At 56.7% G+C, this 16599-nt stretch overlaps 2 protein-coding genes across 2 annotated transcripts in view; one reads left to right on the top strand and one right to left on the bottom strand.

Annotated features, from left to right (window-relative positions):
• The window catches only part of LOC146420258 (E3 ubiquitin-protein ligase HUWE1-like), a 29038-nt gene extending 28739 nt beyond the window's left edge, over positions 1–299 (bottom strand). Inside the window, exon 1 of the mRNA XM_085048478.1 lies at positions 264–299. Within this exon, the coding sequence (XP_084904604.1) occupies positions 264–299 (36 nt within the window). The remainder of the gene's footprint in view (positions 1–263) is intronic.
• A 1-nt stretch (position 300) lies between these two features.
• LOC146420257 (uncharacterized) lies at positions 301–16032 on the top strand (the record flags this gene model as incomplete). Its single annotated transcript, XM_085048477.1, has 16 exons — positions 301–383; positions 462–681; positions 2769–2955; positions 4561–4694; positions 4768–6177; positions 6255–6371; positions 7178–7288; positions 7469–7496; positions 7588–7662; positions 7749–8398; positions 9756–9882; positions 11016–11062; positions 11575–11771; positions 13424–13635; positions 14442–14560; positions 15925–16032. Coding segments are annotated over 16 exons (3825 nt in total), but the record flags the coding sequence as incomplete, so codon positions are not given.
• Positions 16033–16599: the final 567 nt, after the last annotated feature.

Raw genomic sequence — 16599 nt, 5'->3', positions numbered from 1 at the left:
TTTTTGAGCCAATTTTCTGGAGCAGTTTTTTGTAATTTATTTTTCTCCCGGCTGGTTTCTTGGGGCAGTTTTTTGGGATTTTTTGGGGGGGATTTTTTAGAGCTGATTTTCTGGGGTGGTTTTTTGGGACAGTTTTTTTGGGATTTTTTTGGGGTGGTTTGGAGCGGTTTTTTGTGATTTTTTTTTTTTCCCGGGCGGTTTCTTGTGGCAGTTTTTGGGATTTTTTGGGGGGATTTTTTTGGGACCTCTTTTTAATCCCAAACCTCCCCACCACCACCTCCTCCTCCCCACCAGGGCATCAAACCCGCCAGCTTCCACAAAGTCACCGACCCCGAGGTCAAGGAGATCATCGAGGGCTGCATCCGGCAGAACAAAGCCGAGAGGTGGGACACGGTGACATTGTCACCCCCGTGGCACCCCCAGGGGACACCCAGGGCTGACCACACCCCCTGTCCGGCCAGGCTGTCCATCCGGGACCTGCTGGACCACGCCTTCTTCGCCGAGGACACGGGGCTGCGCGTGGAGCTGGCCGAGGACGACGGCGGGCTGGACGCGGCGCTGGCACTGAGGCTTTGGGTGGAAGATCCCAAAAAGCTGAAGGGGAAACACAAGGACAACGAGGCCATCGAGTTCAGCTTCAACCTGGAGGCTGATGTCCCCGAGGAGGTGGCCTATGAGATGGTGAGATGCTCCGGGGACGCGGAAAGCCAGCGGGGTTGGATTGGGTTTGGGGTGGTTCTGCTGAAAGTTGGTGAAAATCCAAAATTGCTGCTTGAGCTCATTGTGAACATCCCCAGAGTGATCCCCAAAATTCACACAGGAATCCAAGAGTTGCCCTTGAAATTCTTGTTGAATTTCTTCCCAAACAAATAATTCCCCAAAATTCAACCATAAATTCAAGAATTGACCTTTAAATTCTTGTTGAATTTCTTCCCAAACAAATATTCCAAAATTCAACCATGAATTCAAGAGTTGCCCTTTAAATTCTTGTTGAATTTCTTCTCAAATGAATAATTCCCCAAAATTCACCTATGAATCCAAGAGTTGCCCTTTATTGTTGAATTTCTTCCCAAGCTAATAATTTCCCAAAATTCATCCCTGAGCCTCACCTTGAACCTCAACCTCAGCCTGATCCTTTCCCAAAACCAATGATGCCCCAAAATTAATCTCTGAAGTTCTCCTAAAACCAACCGCACCCAAAATTCATCCTTAATCCTCTTCCAAAGCCAACAACCCCCCAAAATTCATCCCTCAACCTCACCTTGAAACTTTCCCAAAGCCACAACACCCCAAAATTCATCCTTGAACCTCTTCCAAAATCAGTGACGCCCCAAAATTCATCCTTAATCGTCTTCCAAAGCCAACAATCCCCAAAATTCATCCTTGAACCTCTTCTAAAGCCAAACCCCCCCAAAATTCATCCTTGAGCCTTCCTCAAAACCAACCACACCCCAAAATCCATCCTCAAACCTCTCCCTGATCCTCTCCCAAAGCCAACAAACCCCAAAATTCATTCTTGATCTTCTTCAAAAACCAATAATGCCCCAAAATCCATCCTTGAACCTCTTCCAAAGCCAAAGACAACCCAAAATTCATCCTCAAACCTCACCCTGATCCTCTCCCAAAACCAACGATGCCCCAAAATCCATCCTTGAACCTCTTCTAAAGCCAAACCCCCCCAAAATTCATCCCTCAGCCTCACCTTGAACCTCTCCCACAACCAGCAACCCCAAAAATTCATCCCTCAACCTAACCCTGATCCTCTCCCAAAGCCAACAAACCCCAAAATTCATCCCTGATCCTCTCCCAAAACCAATGACACCCCAAAATTCATCCTCAAACCTCTCCCAAAAGCAACCACACCCCAAAATTCATCCCTCAGCCTCACCTGTAACTCTCCCAAAGCCAACAACCCCAAAAATCCATCCTTGAATCTCTTCCAAAGCCAATGACACCTCAAAATTCATCCTTAATCCTCTTCCAAAACCAACAATCGCCCAAATTCATCCCTCAACTTCATCCTGATTCTCTCCCAAAACCAATAATGCCCCAAAATTCATCCTTGAGCCTTCCTCAAAACCAACCACACCCCAAAATCCATCCTCGAACCTCTCCCTGATCCTTTCCCAAAGCCAACAACCCCCAAAATTCATTCTTGATCTTCTTCAAAAACCAATAATGCCCCAAAATCCATCCTTGAACCTCTTCCAAAGCCAAAGACAACCCAAAATTCATCCTCAAACCTCACCCTGATCCTCTCCCAAAACCAACGATGCCCCAAAATCCATACTTGAACCTCTTCTAAAACCAAAAACCCCCAAAATTCATCCTTGAACCTCTTCCAAAACCAAAAACCCCCAAAATTCATCCTTGAACCTCTTCTAAAACCAATAATGCCCCAAAATCCATCCCTTAACCTCTTCCAAAGCCAAAGCCAACCCAAAATTCATCCCTCAACCTCACCCTGATCCTCTCCCAAAGCCAAAAACCCCCAAAATTCATCCTCAAAACTCTCCCAAAAGCCACCACGCCCCAAAATTCATCCCTCAGCCTCACCTTGAAACTCTCCCAAAGACAACAATGCCCCAAAATCCATCCTTGAACCTCTCCCAAAGCCGCCAACCCCAAAAATCCATCCTTGAATCTCTTCCAAAGCCACCAACCCCAAAAATCCATCCTCAAACCTCTCCCAGAACCACCAACCCACCCCCAAACCCCCCCAAACCCCCCAAACCCCCCCAGCACACCCCGTTTTTGCCCCCCGGCAGGTGAAGTCGGGGTTTTTCCACGAGAGCGACTCCAAGGCGGTGGCCAAGTCCATCCGGGACAGGCTGGCGCTGGTGAGGAAGACGAGGGAGAGGAAGCAGGCGGAGGGCAGGGGGGAGAGCGAGGACACCGAGGTGGATCAGCACGTCCGGCAGCAGCTGCTGCAGGAGCGACCGCGGCGCGGGGCTGGTGAGAGCCGGGAGGGACCCGGGAGTGACCCAGGAGTGACCTTGGGTCACCAAAAGTGACCTTGTGTCCTCTGAAGTGACCTTGGGGCATCAGAGCTGACCATGGGTCACCAGAAGTGGTCCTGGGTCGTCAGAACAGACCATGGTCATCAAGGAGTGACCTTGGGGCATCAGAAGTGGCCTTGGGGCATCAGAAGTGACCTTGGTCACCAAAAGTGACCGTGGTCACCAGAAGTGACCTTGGTCATCATAAGTGACCTTGGGTGACCAGAAGTGACCGTGGTCATCAAAAGTGACCTTGGGTGACCAGAAGTGACCTTGGGTCATCAGAAGTGACCGTGGGGCATCAGGAGTGATCTTGGGGCATCAGGAGTGACTGTGGGGCATCACGAGTGGCCTTGGGGCATCAGAAGTGACCTTGGGCATCGGGAGGGACCTCGGGTGACCAGAAGTGACCTTGGGGCATCAGGAGTGACCTTGGGTGACCAGAAGTGACCTTGGGTGACCAGAAGTGGCCCTGGGTCACCAAAAGTGACCTTGTGTCCTCTGAAGTGACCTTGGGGCATCAGAGCTGACCATGGGGCATCAGGAGTGACCTTGGGTGACCAGAAGTGACCTTGGGGTATCAGAAGTGACCGTGGGCATCAGAGCTGACCATGGGTCATCAGAGGTGGTCCTCAGAAGTGACCTTGTGTCCTCAGAAGTGACCTTGGGGCACTAGAAGTGACTGTGGGGCATCAGGAGTGACCTTGGGTCATCAGAACTGACCATGGGGCACCAGAAGTGGCCTTGGGGCATCAGGAGTGACCTTGGGTCACCAAAAGTGACCTTGTGTCCTCTGAAGTGACCTTGGGGCATCAGGAGTGACCGTGGGGCATCAGAGCTGGTCATCAAAAGTGACATTGGTTGACCAGAAGTGACCTTGGGGCATCGGGAGTGACCTTGGGTGACCAGAAGTGACCTTGGGGCATCAGAGCTGACCTTGGACATCAGGAGTGACCTCAGGGCATCAGGAGTGGCCGTGGGCATCGGGAGTGACCTTGTGTCCTCTGATGTGACCTTGGGGCATCAGAACTGACCATAGGGTCACCAGAAGTGGTCATCAGAAGTGACCTTGTGTCCTCAGAAGTGACTTTGGTCACCAGAACTGACCGTGGTCATCAGGAGTGACTTTGGTCATCACAAGTGACCTTGGGTGACCAGAAGTGACCTTAGGCATCAGGAGTGACCTTGGGTCATCAAAACTGCCCCTGGACCTTCAAAAGTGACCTCAGACCCCTCAGAACTGCCCCTGGGTCATCAGAACTGCCCCCAGCCCCACAAAACTGCCCCTCAAACTGCCCCAGCCCATCAAACTGCCCCCCAAACTGCCCCCAGCCCCCCAGCTGCCCCCCAAAACTGCCCCCAGCCCCTCAAACTGCCCGTGAGATCCCCAAACTGCCCCCAGGCCCCCAAAACTGCCCCCAGCCCATCAAACGATCCCCCAAACTGCCCCCCTAACTGCCCCCAGCCCCAAACTGCCCCCAAGCTCCCCCGGTGAGACCCCAGAACTGTCCCCAGCCCCCCAAGCTGCCCCCAGCAGTGACACCGCTGTCCCTCCCCACAGCCGAGTGTCCCCAGGAGCTCGGAGCTCCCCCAGATGTCCTCGCTCCCTGCGGTGTCACCGGTGTCACCGGAGCCACTGAGCCGCAGCTCTGGGGGTCACCAGGGGACACCGTGACACCCCCAGTGCCACCTCCGGTAAGTCCTGTCACCCTGGGGGGTCCCGGGGGGTCCTCGGGCCACCCCCTGGCACTGTGCTGTGTCCCCCCAGGGCACCGAGGGGACGGCGGAGGACGGAGCCACCGCGGAGCCACCCGAGGGGGACACTGGGGTCATTGTCACCTGCGGCTGTGGCGGGGGGGCTGTGGCAGGGGGGTCACAGCTGCAGGTGGCACCTGGGGCACCTGGGCCAGGGGTGGCACCGGGGGTGGCACTGCCAGCTCCGGGGGTGACACCAGCCCAAGGAATGCCACCTCCGACTGGGATGTCACCTTCAACTGGGATGTCACCAGCCCCAGGGGTGACACCAGCCCCAGGAGTGACACCAGCCCAAGGGATGCCACCTCCAGCTGGAATGCCACCAGTGCCAGCGGTGACACCAGCTCTGGGGGTGACACCAGCCCAGGGGATGCCACCTGGGCCAGGAGTGCCACCCCCGGCTGGGATGTCACCGCAGTTGGTCCCCATCGTGCAGCTGCCACCAGGGCTGGGGATGCCACCACCAGCTGGGATGCCACCAGCCCCAGGGATGCCACCAGCTGGGATGTCACCAGCCCCAGGGATGGTGTCACAGCCAGTGGCCACCATGCAGCCACAGCTGGTGCCAGGGATGCCACCAGCTGTGGGGATGTCACCAGCTCTGGGGATGCCACCACTGTCCGTCATGCCACCAGCCATGGGGATGTCACCAGCCGTGGGGATGTCACCAGCTCCAGGGATGTCACCAGCCCCAGGAGTGCCACCAACCCAAGCTCCACCCATGATGCCACCAGCCCCGGGGATGTCACAACCCCCAGAGATGCCACCACCTTCCATGATGCCACCAGCCCCGGGGGTGCCACCAGCTGCAGAGATGCCACCACCGTCCCCAATGCTGCCAGTGCCAGCAATGCCACCAGCCCTGGGGATGTCACCAGCCCCAGAGATGCCACCTCCATCCATGATGCCACCAGCCCAAGGGATGCCAACTTCATCCATGATGCCACCAGCCCTGGAGATGCCACCTCCATCCATGATGCCACCAGCCATGGGGATGTCACCAGCCCCAGAGATGCCACCACCGTCCATGATGCCACCAGCCCAAGGGATGTCACCAGCCCCAGAAATGCCACCACCGTCCATGATGCCACCAGCCCAAGGGATGCCAACTTCATCCATGATGCCACCAGCCCTGGAGATGCCACCTCCATCTGTGATGCCACCAGCCATGGGGATGTCACCAGCCCCAGAGATGCCACCTCCATCCGTGATGCCACCAGCCATGGGGATGTCACCAGCCCCAGACATGCCACCACCGTCCCCAAAGCCACACCCCCCGCTGCTCCCCGCCCCCGAGGAGCCCTCGGTGGCCGCCGATGGCTCGTCCCTGCTGCGTGTCCCCGATGTCCCCGAGGTGCCCCGTGGCAGGCAGCGCCGCGCCTCCTGCCAGCGCCCTGCGCGCTTCCAGCTCACCGTGCTGCAGGTCAGGGCTCGGGGCGTCCTGGGGGGACACGGCTGGGGACATCCCGGCACGGTCACCGTGTGTCACACCCCCGCCAGGTGTCATCGCCGGGGGACAACACGGTGGAGTGCCAGCTGGAGACTCATGACAGCAAGATGGTCACCTTCAAGTTCGACGCCGATGGGGACGCGCCTGAGGACATCGCCTGCTATATGGTGACACCCGAGTGACAAGCTGGGACCCTTGTCCAGGCTGTGTCCCCATCTGTGTCCCCTCTCCCCAGTCCTGTGCTCTCCAATCCGTGTCCCTTCTCCCCAGTCCTCTGCTCCCCAGTCCGTGTCCCCTCTCCCCAGGCCATGTTATCCCCAATCCGTGTCCCCCATCCGTGTCCCCTCCTCAATCTATGTCCCCAACCCATGTCCTCCTCTCCAACCCATGTCCCCTGTCTGTATCCCTCTCTGCCCAATTCATGTCCCCAGTCCATGTCCCCTGTCCAGGCTGTGTCCCCTCCCCTGGGCTGTGTCCCCTCTCCCCAATTCATGTCCCCAATCCACGTCCCCTCCCCAGTCCATGTCACCAATCCCTGTCCCCCTCCCCAATCCATGTCCCCCATTGATGTCCCCTCCCTAACCCATGTCTGCCATCTATGTCCCCTCTCCAATCTGTGTCCCCTCTTCCCAATCCGTGTCTCCTATTGATGTCCCCTCCCTAGTCCCTGTCACCTTCCCAACCCCTGTCCCCAATGCATGTCACCTGCCCAGTCCCCAATCCCAGTCCCCAATCCATGTCCCCATCCTTGTCCCCCATCCCTGTCCCCATCCCAACCCCTGTCCCTAGTCCATGTTCTCCCCAATCCCTGTCCCCAGTCCCTGTCCCCAGTGCATGTCACCTGCCCAGTCCCCAGTCCCTGTCCCCATCCCTGTCCCCAATCCCCGTCCCCAATCCCTGTCCCCAGTCCCTGTCCCCATCCCAACGCCATGTCCCCAATGCATGTCACCTCCCCAACCCATGTCCCCTGCAGGTTGAGGACAATTTCTTGCTCGAGGCTGAGCGTGACAAGTTCATCGAGGAGCTCAAAGCCATCGTGGCTCAGGCCAGGGAGCTGCTGGGGACCCCCAGCCCGGACCCCCAGGTGACCCTCCTTGCTGTCCCCTCCCCCTCCTCGCTGTCCCCTCCCCCACCTGGCTGTCCCCTCCCCCTCCTCACTGTCCCCTCCCCTTCCCCACTGTCCCCTCCTCCTCCTCGCTGTCCCCTCCCTCTCCTCGCTGTCCCCTCCCCCCCCGGCTGACCCCTCCCCAACTGTCGCCCCCAGGTGGGACCCCCAGAGCCACCAGCGAGTGGTGAGTATCAGGGTGGGGGAGGGGAGGGGAGGGGGCTGCTCTCGCCCCTCCCCCCCCCCGCTGACCCCCCGCCCCCCCCCCCCCCCCCCAGAAGGTCCCCAATCGTCACCCGTGGGACGCTGGAGGTTCTGCATCAACCAGACCATCCGCAACCGCGAGGCCACCGGTGCGTCCCCAGGGTGACACTGACCCCCTGTCACCCCCGCGGTGTCACCTGTCCCCTCTGTGACACCGGCTGTCCCCTCCCCGCAGGCCCCGGGGGACCTCAGCCCGCCCGGAGAGCTTTGGGGACATCCCAGGGGACAAAGGACACCGAGCCGGACACGGGTGTCCCCAAACGCCAGGAGCTCGATGTCCCCCAGGGGAATTTGGGGGTGACTGTCCCCAAAGCCGAGGAGTTTGGTGTCCCCCAAGTTGTCACCGGTCACCAGGAGGTGGCTGAAGCCGCAGGGCCGGAGAGGATTGACCCCAAACCCCAAGATCTGGGGTGTCCCCAAGGTCCGGCACGGAGTGTCCCCAGCGAGCAGGAGGGACTGAGCCACCTGGATGTCACTGTCCCCAAAGCCCCGGAGCTCGATGGCCACCGAGGAGCAGAGTCCATCCTCCCTGGGGACACAGAGCCAGGTGTCCCCCAGGGACAGGGGACAGGTGGCACCTGGGGGCAGCAGGGACACGGGGAGGCAGAGCTGGACGTGTCCCCAGAGCCAGGGACAGTTGTCACCGGAGCCCCGGAGCCAGGTGACCCCCAAGGACTGGGGACATTTGTCACCGGAGCCCCAGAGCCAGGTGACCCCCAAGGACTGGGGACATTTGTCACTGGACCCCCAGAGTCAGGTGACCCCCAAGGACTGGGGACATTCGTCACAGGTGCTTGGGGACAAGAGGGACCTGCAGGACCCGAGGTGAGTGTCCCCAACCCCAAGAGTCAAGGTGACCTCCGGTCCCCAAGGCCTCAGTGGCCCTCAGGGACCAGAGGTCACTGTCCCCAAACCCCGAGTCCCCAGTGTCCCCAAACCCCAAGACCCCAATGACCCTAAACCCAAAGCCCTGAGCTCCTGATGTCCCCAAACCCAAAATCCTGAGAGCCTGATGTCCCCAAACTGCCAACCTCAAGCCCCTGATGTCCCACAAAACCCCAAAACCTTGATGATCCCAAACTCTCATTCCCACCCCATTCCCATCCCCAATCCCATTCCTATTCCTGTTCCCATTCCCATTTTTCCATCCCCGATCCCATTTCCAATCCCATTACTGTTTTCCTGTTCCCAATCCCACTCCCATTCCCATTTTCCCAATCCCATCCCCATCCCCATCCCCATCCTTGATCCTATTCCCGTTTTTCCATCCCCATTCCCGTTTCCAATCCCGTTCCCATTCCCATTTTCCTGTTCCCAATCCCAATCCCATTTTCCCATTCCCATCCCCAATCCCATTCCCATTTTCCCATCCCCATTCCCAATTCCAATCCCAATACCATTCCCGTTTTCCCATTCCCATTTTCCTGTCCCTATTCCCATTTTCCCAACCCCAATCCCATTTTCCCAACCCCAATCCCATTTTCCCAATCCCATTCCCATCCCAATCCCAACCCCACTCCCATTTCCCCAAACCCAATCCCATTTTTCCATATCCATTCCCAATCCCATCCCCATTCCCAATCCCATTTTCCCATTTTCCCATCCCAACCCCATGTTCCCATCCCAACCCCATTTTCCCATCCCAATCCCAACCCCAACTCCATTTTCCCACCCCAATCCCATTTCCCAATCCCAACCCCATTTTCCCAATCCCATTTTCCCATCCCCAACCCCATTTTCCCAATCCCATTGCCATGTTCCCATTCCCAACCTCATTATCCCAACCCCGTTTTCCCATCCCAATCCCATTTCCCCAACCCCAACCCCAATTTCCCATCCCAACCCCGTTTTCCCATCCCCATTTCCAACCCCAACCCCATTTCCCCACCCCAACCCCAACCCCAACCCCATTTTCCCATCCCAATCCCATTTTCCTATCCCAACCCCGTTTTTCCATCCCCAATCCCAATCCCATTTTCCCATTTCCCACCCCAACCCCAATCCCATTTCCCCAATCCCAATCCCAATCCCATTTTCCCATCCCAACCCCATGTTCCCAACCCCATTTTCCCATTTCCCCATCCCAATCCCATTTCCCACCCCAATCCCATTTTCCCCATCCCAACCCCAATCCCAACCCCATTTTCCCATTTCCCACCCCACTCCCACCCCGTTCCCGCAGCCCCCCGGCCGCCCCTCTCCCGCTGGCTCCTCGTTCCCGCTGGCTCTCTGCCCTCGCCTGCGCAGTCCCCGCAAGGCTTGGGGGCGACGCTTCCGGAGCTGGGCGCGCCGCCTGCGGCCCCACACAGGTACGGGAGACCCCATTTGTGACCCTGAACCCCAGATGTGACCCTAAACCCCATCTGTGACCCCAAACCCCATCTGTGACCCCAAACCCCATCTGTGACCCCTAAACCCCATTTGTGCCCCGTGTAACCCTGAACCCCATCTGTGGCCCTAAACCCCAGATGTGACCCCTAAACCCCATATGTGTCCCCTATGTAACCCTGAACCCCATAAGTGCCCCCTATGTGACCCTAAACCCCATAAGTGCCCCCATGTAACCCTAAATCCCATATGTACCCCCTAAACCCTATATGTGTTCCCTATGTACACCTAAATCCTTTAAGTGCCCACTGTGTACCCCTAAACCCCATAAGTGCCCCTATGTAACCCTAGATCCCATCTGTGCCCCCTAAACCCTATATGTGTCCCCTATGTAACCCTAAACCCCATAAGTGCCCCCATGTACATCTAAACCCCATATGTGCTTTCATGTACCCCTAAACCCCATAAGTGTCCCCTAAACCCCATATATGCCTCTATGTAACCCTAAACCCCATAAGTACCCCCTAAACCCTATATGTGTCCCCTGTGTAACCCTAAATCTCATGTATCCCCTAAACCCCATAAGTGCTCACTGTGTGCCCCTAAACCCCATCAGTGCCCCAAACCCCGTATGTGTCCACTATATAACCCTAAATCCTATATGTGCCTCCGTGTAACCCTAAACCCCATATGTGCCCCCTAAACCCCATTTGTGCCCCTATGTAACCCTAAACCCCATATGTGTTCCCTATGTACACCTAAACCCCATAAATGCCCCCAAGTACCCCTAAACCCCATAAGTGCCCCTATGTAACCCTAAATCCCATATGTGCCCCCTAAACCCTATATGTGTTCCCTATGTAACCCTAAACCCCATATGTATTCCCTATGTAACCCTAAACCCCATAAATGACCCCAACTACCCCTAAACCCCATAAGTGCCCCTATGTAACCCTAAATCCCATATGTGCCCCTATGTAACCCCAGACCCCATAAGTGCCCCCTGAACCCCATATGTATCCCCTATGTAACCCTAAACCCCATAAATGACCCCAAGTACCCCTAAACCCCATAAGTGCCCCCCAAGATCCCATTAACCCCTCCTGTCCCGCAGAGGATCCAGAGGAACTCGGGGACCTCCCAAGGCGAGGGCAGTGCCAGGTGGGTGGTGACCCCAAAAACTGCCCGGGGACCCCAAAAACTTCCCAGGGACCCCAAAAACTGCCCTGGGACCCCAAAAACTGCCCGGGGATTCCCAAAAACCTACAGAGACCCCCAAAACTGCCCTGGGACCCCAAAAACTGCCCGGGGACCCCAAAAAATGTCCTGGGACCCTAAAAATTCTACAGGGACCCCAAAACCTGCCCTGGGACCCCAAAAACTGTCCTGGGACCCTAAAAATTCTACAGGGACTCCAAATCTGCCCCTAAGACTGCCCCAAGGGACCCCAAACGATCCCAAAGGACCCCAAACTTCCCCTGGGACCCCCAAACTGTCCTAGAGACCCCAGAACTACCCCAAGGACCCCCACACTGCCCCAGAGACCCCACAAACTGCCACCAGGGACCCCAAATTCCCCCCCAAATTTTGGGGTTTGGGGGAAATTTCCCCCCAAAATTTCAGTTTAGGGGGAATTTTCGGGGGGAAAAATCACCCCTCTCTCCCCTCCCCAGCCGCCCCCCGACCCCGAGGGGGATTGGGGGGATCCCCCCAGCTCGGGGAGCGAGAGTGGGGGTCTCGGGGGACCCCCGCACCCCCCCGGAGCCCCCCTGCACCCCCTGGGGTCCCCCGAGACCCCCCTGAGCAGCGACGGCGACTCGGAGCCCGAGGATGAGGCGCTGCGGGAGCAGCTGAGGAGGCTGCGGGAAAAGTGAGTCGGGGGGGTTTTGGGGGGATTTGGGGAGTTTTGGGGGTCTTGGAGGGGATTTTGGGGGTCTAGAGGGTTGGAGGGGATTTGAGGGGTTTTGGGGGGTTTCGGGGTTTTAGGGAGTGTCTGAAGGTTTTGGGGGAATTTTGGGGCCACATCAGGCAAGTCTGGGAAATGCTGGAGGTGCACCGGCAGCTCTTGGGGGTCCCGGGGGAGATTTTGGGGGGATTTTGGGGGGTCCTGGATAGGTTTGAGTGAATTTGGGGGAGTTTTGGGAGGTCCTGGATAGGTTTGAGTGAATTTGGGGGAGTTTTGGGGGGTCCTGAAGGGGTTTTGGGGGCGCCGGCGACCCTTCCCAGGCACATCCAGGAGCTGCCGGAGCTGCACCGGCGGCTCTTGGGGTCCCGGGATGGATTTGGGGGTCCTGGAGGATTTGGAGGAAATTTTGGGGTCCTGGAGGGGTTTGAAGGGGATTTGAGGGGATTTTGGGGGGTTTCGAGGGGTTTTGAGGTGTCCTGGAGGTTTTGGGGGTACTGAGAGATCACCTCAGGCACATTTGGGAAATGCTAGAGGTGCACTGGCAGCTCTTGGGGTCCAGGGGAATTTTGGGGGGGTTTGGGGGGGATTTTGGGGGTCCTGGATAGGTTTGCGTGATCAGGGAGTTTTGGGGGTCTGAAAGGGGTTTTGGGGGCCTCCCCCATTTTCCAGGCACATCCAGGAGCTGTGGGAGCTGCACCGGCGGCTCTTGGGGGTCCGGGATGGATTTTGGGGGTCCTGGAGAAGTTTAGAATTTTGGGGAGTCCTAGAGGGCTGGAAGGGGGCTTTGAGGGGATTTTGGGGGGGGTTTCGGGGTTTAGGGGTGTCCTGAAGGGGTTTTGGGGGAATTTTGGGGCCACATCAGGCAAGTCTGGGAAATGCTGGAGGTGCACTGGCAGCTCTTGGGGGTCCCGGGGAGATTTTGGGGGGATTTTGGGGGATTTTGGGGGTTCCTGGATAGGTTTGAGGGAATTTGGGGGAGTTTTGGGGGGTCCTGAAGGGGTTTTGGGGAGTTTTTGGGGGGATTTTATCCAGGAGGCACATCCAGGAGGTTCTGGAGCTGCGGGCTCGGCAGGACCGGGAGCTGCACCGGCGGCTCTCGGGGTGGATTTTTGGGGCAGTTTTAGGGTATTTTGATGTGGTTTTGGGGTATTTTAGGGTGAATTTTAGGGTCTTTAGGGTTTTTGGTGACCCCCAGGCACATCGAGGAGGTTCTGGAGCTCCGAGCTCGGCAGGACCGGGAGCTGCACCGGCGGCTTTTTGGGGTCCCGGGGTGGATTTTGGGGCGGTTTTAGGGTATTTTGGGGTGATTCGAGGCGGTTTTGGGGTATTTTAGGGTGAATTTTGGGGCGTTTTAGGGTGGATTTTAGGGTTTTTGGGATTTTTATGACCCCCAGGCACATCCAGGAGGTTGTGGAGCTGCGCGCTCGGCAGGACCTGGAGCTGCACCGGCGGCTTTTTGGGGTCTTGGGGTGGATTTTGGGGCGGTTTTAGGGTATTTTGGGGTGATTCGAGGCGGTTTTGGGGTATTTTAGGGTGAATTTTGGGGCGTTTTAGGGTGGATTTTAGGGTATTTTAGGGTGGATTTTAGGATTTTTAGGGTTTTTTGTGACCCCCAGGCACATCCAGGAGGTTGTGGAGCTGCGGGCTCGGCAGGACCGGGAGCTGCGCGATCTCCACCGGAGGCTCCGAGCTCTCAAGGAGTCCCGCGCAGAGCCCCCGGAGCGGGGAGGGGGCGGCGCGACCCCCGCCCAGCGCGGCCTCGGCGGATCCCCGCGGAGACCTCGGGGGGCTCGGGCGAGAGGGCGGGGCAGGGGCGTGGCCCTGACAGGTTTGGCGGGAAAAAAATGGGGGTTTTTGGCGGGAAAAAATGGGGATGTTGGGGTGGAAAATGGATTTGGAGGGGAATATGGAATTTGGGGGAAAAATGGGGATTTTGGGAAAATGGGGTTTGGGGGGAAGGGGGTTTTGGGGTGTGAAATGGGGATTTTGAGGGAAAATGAGGGGTTCTGGGGAAATGGGGATTTTGGGGGAAAAGTGGAGGATTCTGGGGGAAAATGGGGGTTTTGGGGGAAAATGAGGGTTTTGGGGGGGAAAAATGGGGATTTTGGGGGCTAAAGGGAATTTTGGGATGGGAAATAGGGAATTTGGGGGAAAAATTGAGGATTTTGGGGTGCAAAATGGGGAATTTGCGGGGGAAATGGGGATTTTGAGGGAAAAATGGGGATCTTAGGGTGTAAAAATGAAGATTTTTGGGGAAATGGGGATTTTAGGGTGCAAAATGGGGATTTTGGGGGGTAAAGAGGGGATTTTGGGGTGCAAAATGGGGAATTTGAGGGTAAAAATGGGGGTTTTGAGATGGCAAATGGGGATTTTGAGGGGAAAATTGAGATTTTGTGGTGGGAAATGGGGATTTTGGGGTGGAAAAATGGGGTTTTGGGGTGCAAAGAGGGGATTTTGGGGTGGAAAAATGGGGTTTTGGGGTGCAAAGAGGGGATTTTGGGGTGGAAAAATGGGGATTTTGAGGTACCAAGAGTGGATTTTTGGGGAAATGAGGGGATTTTGGGGGGGAAATGGGGATTTTGGGGTACAAAGAGTGGATTTTGGGGGTCCAAAATCCCCTCCCTCTCCCCACAGAGGCCTCAGCCCCCTCCCCGAGCCCCCCGCCCCCCCCTGCCCCCCCAAAAAAGGGGCTTTTCACCGACGACCTGCACAGGCTGGTGGATGAGTGGGTCCAGGACACGGCGCGGGCCCAGGTGGGGATTTGGGGGTCTGCACCCCAGTTTTGGGGGGCTGGGGGGATTTTTTGGGGTCTGGGGGATTCCTGTGCTCATTTTTGGGGGGCTGGGGGGATGTTTTGGGGGGTTGGGGGACTTTTGGGGGTCTGGGGGATCTTTTTTGGGTCTGGGGGATCTCTTGGGAGTCTGGAGGATCTTTGGGGTTCTGAGATTCCTGCACCCTTTTTTGGGGTCTGGGAGATCTTCTGGGGGTCTGCGAACTTTGGATCTGGGGGATTCCTGCACCAATTTTGGGGTCTGGGGGAACTTTTGGGGTCTGAGATGACTTGGGGGACCTGAACTCTTTTTTGGGGCTGGGGGATTCCTGTGCTCTTTTGGGGGGCTGGGGTGGGGCTGAACCCCATTTTGGTGATCTGGGGATCTTTGAGGTTCTGGGGGAACCTTTTGGGGTCTGAGATGACTTGGGGGACCTGAACTCTTTTTGGGGGTCTGGGGGATTCCTGCATTCATTTTTGGGGCTCTGGGGGATAATTTGGGGGTCTGGGGGAACTTTTGGGGTCTGGGATGGCTTGGGGGATCTGAACTCCCTTTTGGGGTCTGAGGGATTCCTGCATTCATTTTTGGGGGTCTGGGGGAACTTTTAGGGGTCTGGGGGATTCCTGTGCTCCTTTTTGGGGTCTGGGGGATCCTCTTGGGAGTCTGGGGATTTTGGGGGTCTGGGGGATCTTTTTGGGGTCTGGGATGGCTTGAGGGGATCTGAACTCAATCTTTTGGGGGTCTGGGGGGAACTTTTTGGGGTCTGAGGGATTCCTGCATTCATTTTTTGGGGGATCTTCTGGGGCTTTAGGATAACTTTTGCGGGGTCTGGGGCATTCCTGAACTCATTTTTGGGTGTCTGGGGGGAACTTTTTGGGGTCTACGGGATCTTTTTGGGATCTGGGGGATTCCTGAACTCATTTTTGGGGTCTGAAGGATCTTTTGGGGATCTGGGGGATTCCTGCACCCTTTTTTGGGCATCTGGGGGGAATTTTGGGGGTCTGGGGGTAACTTTGGGGGTCTAGGGATCTTTTGGGGATCTGGGGATTCCTGCACCCTTTTGTGGGTCTGGGGGAACATTTGGGGGTCTGGGGAGAACTTTTTGGGCTCTAGGGGATCTTTTGGGGGTCCAGGGGATTCCTGCATTCATTTTGGGGGATCTGGGGGATTCCTGCACCCTTTTTTGTGGGTCTGGGGGATCTTTTGGGTTCTGGGGGATTCCTGTATTCATTTTTTGGGGTCTGGGGGATTTTTTTGGGGGTCTGGGGGGAACATTTGGGGCTCTAGGAGAACTTTTGGGGTTCCTGGGTGTCCCCACAACCTCAATCCCCCCTTTCCCCCCCCAGGCCACCTCCTCCTGGGTCTCCACCCTGCGCGGCTCCGCCCCTCCCGAAAATGGGGGAGCTGCCCCCAAACCCACCTCCGGGGGGCAGCCCCCCCCGGGGGCAGAGTGAGGAGGGCCGGGACCCCCAATCCCCAAAAATCCCCCAAAATCCCAAAATCCATGATTTTCAACCCCGAACTCTTCGTTTCACCCAAAACCCCTTGTTTCACCTCCCCACCAATTTCCACCCCAAATGACCTCATTTCGCCCCAAAATCACATTTTTTGGGGGATTTGACTCCCTCCTGTGGTGTGACCCCTATTTGCAACCCCAAAATTGCCTTATTTTGCCTTGAAATTCCCCAAATTCCCCTTTTTTTGCTCCCCACTTTTCACTCCCAAAATCCCCTTTTTAGGAACCCAATTTTTGACCCCAAAATCACCTCATTCTGACCCCAAATCACCTCATTTTCACCCCAAAATCACCCCAAAACCCCCCAAAATCCCAAAAATCCCATGATTTTCAACCCCCGAATCTCTTCGTTTCACCCCAAATCCCCTTTGTTTTGCCCCCACCACCAATTTCCACCCCCAAATCACCTCATTTCACCCCAAAATCACATTTTTTCACCCCAAAATCACATTTTTGGGGGGTCTGACTCCCTCCCGTGGTGTGACTCCTATTTACAACCCCAAAA

Source organism: Lichenostomus cassidix, unplaced genomic scaffold, assembly GCF_008360975.1.
Source record: "Lichenostomus cassidix isolate B80296 unplaced genomic scaffold, HeHo_3.0 HiC_scaffold_884, whole genome shotgun sequence".
Taxonomy (NCBI): domain Eukaryota; kingdom Metazoa; phylum Chordata; class Aves; order Passeriformes; family Meliphagidae; genus Lichenostomus; species Lichenostomus cassidix.
The sequence above is the reverse complement of the archived record's forward strand: the minus strand, read 5'-3'. Positions and strand labels throughout refer to the sequence as shown.